The 7,905-nt window shown below is 43.6% G+C and overlaps 1 protein-coding gene across 4 annotated transcripts in view; it reads left to right on the forward strand.

Annotated features, from left to right (window-relative positions):
- The window catches only part of tsc1b (TSC complex subunit 1b), a 27,537-nt gene extending 20,140 nt beyond the window's left edge, over nt 1-7,397 (forward strand). For all 4 annotated transcript variants that reach the window (XM_077622394.1, XM_077622393.1, XM_077622395.1 and 1 more), the window contains 10 exons: nt 454-561; nt 714-1,353; nt 2,295-2,338; nt 2,652-2,818; nt 3,630-3,812; nt 3,893-4,003; nt 4,735-4,857; nt 4,955-5,157; nt 5,300-5,470; nt 5,698-7,397. In XM_077622394.1, coding sequence (XP_077478520.1) covers nt 454-561; nt 714-1,353; nt 2,295-2,338; nt 2,652-2,818; nt 3,630-3,812; nt 3,893-4,003; nt 4,735-4,857; nt 4,955-5,157; nt 5,300-5,470; nt 5,698-6,283 — 2,336 coding nt within the window. In that variant the 3' untranslated portion in view covers nt 6,284-7,397. The remainder of the gene's footprint in view (nt 1-453; nt 562-713; nt 1,354-2,294; nt 2,339-2,651; nt 2,819-3,629; nt 3,813-3,892; nt 4,004-4,734; nt 4,858-4,954; nt 5,158-5,299; nt 5,471-5,697) is intronic.
- The last annotated feature ends 508 nt before the right edge of the window (nt 7,398-7,905 follow it).

Here is a 7,905-nt window from a genome sequence, read left to right on the forward strand (position 1 = left end):
GTCATTATACAAGTGAGATTTGAAGATTTTACCATGAAGTGCACAAATAACAACAACAAACAAACAGACCAATAAATATTCAATAAATAAGTAGTCAACATTCAGTAGGGAAGTTCACAAATAACAACAAACAAACAGACAAGTAAATATTCAATAAATAAGTGGTCAACATAAATTAGTAGGGAAGTTCACAAATAACAACAACAAACAAACAGATCAATAGTACATAAATAAGCAGTCAACATAATAAATGAGGCCATTCCAAGTCAGATACCTTATTGATCGTTGGTCCTTCCTGGTTTGTACTGGAAGACAAGACCCAGTCCATTACTTTTAGTGCTGTCAAATGACATTTTTTGCCAGTTTTGCCTAAGGTTGAAATGGCCAAAAATGACTTTGTTCCTGTTGATCATTTTCATGTCAATTGTAATACTGACACATACATTTTGTTAGATGCTGCAGATGCCGCGAATGTATCCATGACTTTGACGGAGCTCTCCATTTTCATGAGGAGGCAGGAACTGGAGCTTCAGCTGAGAACGGAAAAAGAAAAAGAGGAGGGTAAGAACCAGACTTTTTGTGTTTTGAAGAACCACACCCAAACTTGTGTAATTTTTTTTGGAGGGTGGAAAAATAATAGCAACATTTCCTGGAATTTACTTGGCACTTTTGCTCAAAATCTTCCCACACTCTCTCCTTAAAAAAATGTGTAGCGGCTATTGCGGAGGAGCTGCTCAAAATCACCGAGGATAAGCAAGATCTGCCGAGTCTGCGGGGTTTCGACTCTCCTTTCTACCGTACCACCGAGACCCTGACCGGCTGTCAGACGCAAGAGAAAATTGTGACAAACAGCCAATTCGGCGGACCCCTCCCCGACACGCGCAACGTGGCGTCAACGCCGGACAAAGTTGACAATACCGTAAACGCCAACGAGTCTGGGGGCGAGCAAGGTGGGGGAGTGGGAAACAACAGGAGTTTAGTCATGGGCCTCGATCAGTCCTGGCCGTCACTGTCCGGTTTTACCCCTATTGAACACCACCTGCACCGAAGCCCCTCTGCCCCAGAAGATGAGGTGGGAAAATTCGGGATGCTCTCCCCAAGTCCGTGCAACAAGACCCCAGCCTCCGTGCCATATGAGGTGTTCTTTGAACTGGCTTTGCCCAGGGCGGCCTCTCTTTACGTAGGCCAGAAGACCACCGAGGCCGTCCGCAAAGCGTCAATGGAGAGACTCTCCAGAAGAGAAGAGGGTCTGGAGGATGGGGAGGAGGAGGGGGTTATGACTGCTTCGCCACTGGAGGTGCTGGATCGCCTTGTTCAGCAGGGGAGCGACACCCATGATAAAGTCCTAAAGAGGTAAGACGCCTTTACTTGCTTTTTGGGACTGTCACTCGTTTTGAGTTTGATTTAGTTATTAATAAGGGACAGCACATATAAAGGAACATATATGTGTAAATACGTAAGATTGTAGCGGGGGTTAATTTCCATATTTAGTCCCTTGTGCAGGTTGAAGGTAAATGATGACATATACACACAGTTTTAGTTTTTGTTGGTCTAACAGCCAGGCTTTAAGATGATTGGCCAAGAGGTTCAGAGATGGGAGTTCACGTATGTTAATTGGTATTGAGCTACAGGTATAAAGAGAGAAGGTGCTTTGGCTAATTTAGCACTCTTTTTGAAGGGAACTACACAGTCACCTCTAGAGCCAGCTCTTGTTGATGTGTTGGATTTTTTTTGGACAAAATCTTGCAGTGGAGGAGGAGCTTTGTGTTGGAAGATTTTGTAAACTAAGGTTGCATCTGCATATTTAATAGATTGTTCCAGTTCACACATTTTGAAGGGAACTACACAGTCACCTCTAGAGCCAGCCCTTATTGATGGGTTGAAATTTTTTGGTGCAAAATCTTGCAGTGGAGGAGGAGCTATGTGATGTAAGATTTTGTAAATTAAGGTAGCATCTACATAGTTAACAGTATTGTCCCAGTTCGGGCGTTATTTTTATTTTTAATATCTGACAGTGGTGGTGGGTTTTGGTTTTCTGTTTAATACCAATTCAAAATGCTTATTCTTTGATTCCGTTCACAAAAAGGTATGACACTAGCTTATTCACTCATTTCCTTTTTCACGACTAGTACACATAAAATCCCCAGCTTTAAGCTGAAGAAACTTTAAATGTCATTGTAATGGCAGTAAAGGGATTCAATTTAATTCAGCTTCCTCTGTTTAGTCATCATCGCCTGCACGATTTAAATTCCAGAAGAGAAAAATGCCATTTCTTCCTTTCTCTTCTGCTACAGATTACCTTTGCCAAGTAAGTCAGCTGACTGGACACACTTTGGAGGTAACACCCTCACTTTTCAAGACGCACTGACAAAAGGCTATCACCAATGCTGCACGTTACGCATTATTCGGCACGCCTGGTGATGCATGACCACTCGGGCGGGGGGTGTTGGGATTTGTGCAGCAAAGTCTAAGGATTCATAATTAGTGGGAAATGACGGCTCACAAAAAAACCTCATGTCATTGCCATTAATCATTGCTATTTTATTCAATTCTATCTGACCCAAAAGGGAAGCCCGAGATTCTGAGTCATTTATATTTGTTCGGCACATGCTTTTGTTGCATGATTATTATTATTATGACTTTGTGATCAGGTTCAGCTCCATTTGATGAGCTTCACACTCTGCGGAGCCAGCTGCTTCTGCTGCACAACCAGCTGCTGTACGAGCGCTACAAGAGAGAGCAACACGCCGTCCGCAACCGCCGCCTCCTGCGACGCATCATCAACGCCACCGCACTCGAAGAGCAGAATAATGCCATGGTGAGTGGGAGCAAATAAGAAAGAAAATCTCACTCCGCCGTTCTGCTCGAGAACATGACACTTGGCGCATGACATTTTTTTCAATTAGACTCGCTGCTTCGATTTTGGGAAGAAATACGACTGTACGTCACGCCGTCAATAAAAATCTGCATCTGGAGAGTTCATAGTACAGTGCATGTCTTGTTAAATAATTCATGCAGAACATTATTAAGGGGCTTAGCTCTGGTCAGACTGAGGTGGGAGTGTTTGAATCTTGCTATGGGCTTCAAAAAATGGTCATGTCACTTTAGATTTTAACATGGAAATTAGTCTTGCTGTGATGTTTCCGTGTGCGGTCGCGGTCTTTTGGTCGCCCTGACCGCGACAACAGGCGACCAAAAGACCGGCGACAAAACAAGGTAAAACAACACGGTCTATGCATCAATAAAAGCCAACAATGGCCCTGAGCAGTTTCACTGAGCCGACGTGTGAGTGTAGAAGAGTTTGTATGTACATGCGTTGTCCCTTTAAGAAGCGACGTCCGTCAGGGTCTTAACAAGTTCTCCAACCAAAAACAATAAAAGTCTGGGACATTTGGAGCTTTTCTTTAGCCTAAAAATTACTAGGGCATCAAGTATGACTAAATAGTCATTCGCAGTTTGTATTTAGGGAATTTGAGCAACCATTTAAATAGTAATTATCACTTACCTTCCGGGTGACCAAAAGACCGGCGACCAATCGTCCGTGTACTACTATCGTGGCTTGTTGAGCCAAATGCATCTTTGAGCGTTTTTTTCTTTGCCTAACTAACCAACTAATCCTATCTTTGCAGAAAGACCAGCTAAACCTGCAGAATGTGGACATCTTGTCGCTGAGGGAGAGTTTGCAGGTGGAGCAGCAGCGCTACAGACAGCTTTGGGACGACCGGGAGACGGTGGTGACCCGTCTGCACGCTCAAATCAGACAGCTGCAGCAAGGACGAGATGACTACTACACAAAGAATCAGGAGCTCCACGTACGTGACAACGGGGGTCGGCCGTCGACGTTCGTCCTTTTGAGAATTCTTTAGCGATCTCTCTTTTTCTGCATCTCCAGAGCAAGTTCCAAGAGTGTCAGAAAAGGATAGGGGAACTGGAGGCCGAGCTTCAAGGGGCGAATAACAGAGTGTGTCATACTGGGCACCTGCTCAAACAGATGACTGTCAAGGTAAATATTTTCAACTTGCGGTTACGTCTTGTAAATAGCATGTTTCGTCAGCGTTTTGTGCCGTTTCGTGTACTTTTTTGGGGGGAAATGTGAATGAAAAGATGGCAAAAGTTGCCTATGTTGCTTCGTTATGGGCCGGTTTTATTTTAGTCGTTCGTGATTTAGTACAGGGGTGTCCAACTCACTTTTTTGACGGTTGCATCCGCAGGGCCGTTATGTCTGCCAATTAGGCTGCAAAAAATTAATCGATTAATGAATTGACAGATTTTCCAATGGTGCTGATCGATCATTTTTGGACATTCAAATTAATACAAATTTTCTGCAACTATTGATTTTAAAAAAAGGGAAATAGAAAATATTCCCTTTTTCAGTACCAGTGTTTGCTAGATGGTAAAATCTCTATACAATCCAGTTTGCATTTGTTGTGTTTTGGGTATTGGCTAATTTCTACTATTTAACTATGGCATGACTGTAAAACTGTTCACTTGAATGATGAGTGACATTAAAAATAATCATTTTGATAAAAGAATGCAATCAACATGTTACCCAAACAATCCCTGAAACGTTTTAAATTGTTGCTGCATAATGACTCCTTTAAAAAAAAAAAAAATCAACTATCATTGTGTTTCCTGGCTTAAAAGATCGGTTTGCATTCGCCGATCCAACCAAAGTTCTTGGACACATTTTCAGTTTGATTTTTGTTCATTTATTTCATTGTGTGCTTTCTACAGTTAAGCAACAGTGAGAGCACTCAGCAGCAAATGAGCTTCCTGAACAAACAGCTTCTTCTCCTTGGAGAGGCGCATAAACTGTCCATGCAGGAACTGCAGTATGTCGGTGGAGATAGTACCAAGGTACGGGGAGAGGTTTCCTCCATCTAGGATGAATTGTAGTGGGTAATAAATATTAACAAGTCATTGATCTGTCTTTTATATTTATTTTGATGTGCAGCGACCCACCACCAAGGAGGCCCGGATGCTGCAAATGTCCTACAGGAAGGAGATGGAAGCTCTGAAACAGAGCCTGCTGGTTCAAGGCCAAAAACTGGAGGCAGCACACCAGAGAGCCACGGAGCTGGAGAACCTCCTCTCCAAGAAGGAACACCTCATTGTGGAGCAGAAGAAGTTTCTTGAGGATGTCAAATGCCAAGCAAAGTGAGCGTCGCTTTTCTTGGATCGAATCTATACACAAAATGAGTACATCGTTAATGGACTACCTTTTTGATTCTAATTTTGCATCAAGTTTAACCACTTGAACGATCTGTTACATCTGTTTCTGTTTTTTTTTTGTGATCAGGGCAGAGCTGCAGGCCTCCGATGGCCGATACCAAACTCAGAAGAGAATCACCCAACTACTGCAGACAGAAATCCTGCAGCTCTACAGCAAAGTGGAAATGGAGGGTCTCGGAAGTAGTACCTGCTTGCCAATGGGGGTTAAATCTGACCGACACACTCCTGCTGACTCTAGGTTTGGGAGCGTTGCTTATTTCAACAAAACATACTGATATAGCAAGACTGGATTTTTTCCTCTCTAAACCCTGTCTTCTAATTTAAAAAATAAATAAAAATAAATCATTTAACTTAAGTTGGTAAAAAGCGATTTCCAACCACACACAAAACTCACTGATGCACTCTTCTTTTTTAATTTCTCTATTCAAAAATAATTTTGCTTCAAGTTATTTTCCTCCTCTCCAGTATCCACATGCCCGACGGGTCGAGTAAAAGATTGAACAACGAGGACGGGGGTGCCGGAAGACCACCGCACGACCCCCCCTGCGGCAACGGCAGCACTTTATCACCGGGGCAACTCAACGCCAGCAAAACTTCCAAAACCTCCGTCAACGGCAGCAAGGAGTCGTCGGGCCCGTCTTTCCAAGCGGAAACCCCCCTGGCCTACCCCCACGCCAACCTACTATCGAGTCTGGACCCGTCCGACGCACCACTCACCGTGGGCTCCTACCCCAGCGCCAAGAGTTTCCTGGGCATGAGAGCCCGCGAGCTATTTCGCAACAAAAGCGAGAGTCAATGCAGCGGTGGCGACGAGGACGAGGACGAAGAAGACGCGCACCCGCAGCCGCCGCAACTCAAGACTGAGCCGTGCAGGCAGCCGGCTCCCGCCACCGCCACGGCCTCTGCCGTCGTCAGCGTGGGCGTCAAGGATTCCTCCCAGCCCATGCGGCAGGCGTCCGGTCAGGAAAACCCTCCCAGGAAGATAGGTCGCCCCCGCCAGCAACAGCTGAAGATCATGGACTATAACGAAACGCATCAGGAGCACAGTTAAGTGACCCGAGCTGACGTCTGAGAAGATTTACAAATGAGTCAAAGAGTAATATTTCAGCCTCTCTTTTGAAAATCAGTATTATCTGTTCCATTCCTCTGAGTGGACAACAGGATTTGTATTTTTTCTTTTTTTTAAATAACCATTTCCTCCCGGCACGTGTAGACAAAACTTATTTGGCACTGGAGATTTGGAACTTGGTCATGACTAAGCTTTTTTAAGATAACGCGAGCAGAATTTGTGCGGAAATTTGAGCCCTGCCTGCCCGTATTTTCATTTTCCCTCTCGGATGCCTTTTGGCTTTTAGTTGAACGGAGTGTTAAAACCTGCTCAGTTCTTGTCGCAACTTCCTCTTCTACAAGGGAAAACGGTTGGATTTAAAATAGGAGCTGTGCAAATTACCTGGATGAAGCCATCTGTTAGCATAGATTAGCCCCCAAACAGAGATTTGTTTTTTTTCTGGTTAAAGGATAATAACTTCTTCCATAATCATTGTCGGGAATCAGGATTGAATCCGAATTGAACGATTGCAACAAGTTTCGTGTACAAAATCTGCGCGAGGGAATTTTTGTTCCCCCTCGTGAGGGAACAGCAACAACCTGAAGACAGTAAAAATTGCACCAGATTTAGAAACATAACTATTTATGTGTTTTATAGATTTACAATACTAAATTCTTAACTTTTATCACACCGTCTTCAAGGATGCAAGTAGAAATCTGAATAGAGGTGACAATGTGACCAAGTTCTGTAATATTGTCGCAACTTTCTATGCTTTAAGATTCCCAGAAACTCTTTAGAAAATGAGTATTTTCCCCCTCAAATTGGTGCCCAATTGCTCTCTTTTCTCGCTTCTCCGATATCCGTTGTCCTTTCTCTAAATCCTGTTGTCCACCAAAATCTACCGCCATGTCCGTCTGCCGCGCTATCCACAGCATGTTCAACGATTCACTTAAATTTCCAACCGTAGTAACGACAGCAACCTAAGACGGAAGGTACAAATCTGCACAAACTCAAGAAACCTGGACTCTTGAATAGATGAAATGGCAACAAAAATGGAAGTTCTTAAAGCTTGTGTTTAACTGTGAACAATAAAGGTCGTCTTCGATGTTTTGCACAACAGGTGAGTGTTGTGTCAATGCCACCAGCGGGAATTGAATCTGAATCTGCCTGCACCAAAGTCAGGTGACCAAACCTCTAGGCCAAGAGGCCAAGGGGCATCATGTCAGCTCAAACTTAACTAATAACGAGTAACGACCGGGATAAGTATGACGGCCGCAGATCACCGGCTTCTCGTCAAGACACATCATGCCCTCGCCTAACAAAAAAGATTGCGTCAGCACAAACAGTACAAACATTCAAAACACCAGCAAGCAACTAGGAATAAAGACATTAAAAATGTGTACTATGAAAAATTTGTACCTCCATGTAAAATTACCGTTTCAAGGGTGCAAAGGGCACCATTCAATCTAAACCCACAACCACTCCAGTGCTGCAGTTCCTGTTATAAAAAAACAAAACCTCTGTTTCCACTAAAAATGTTATTAGATGTACTTGAGCACTTGGAAAAATAACATAACCATTGAAGGGCTTGACAAAAATGAATATGCTCTACAAGGGAAAAAGTT

Source organism: Stigmatopora argus, chromosome 16, assembly GCF_051989625.1.
Source record: "Stigmatopora argus isolate UIUO_Sarg chromosome 16, RoL_Sarg_1.0, whole genome shotgun sequence".
Taxonomy (NCBI): domain Eukaryota; kingdom Metazoa; phylum Chordata; class Actinopteri; order Syngnathiformes; family Syngnathidae; genus Stigmatopora; species Stigmatopora argus.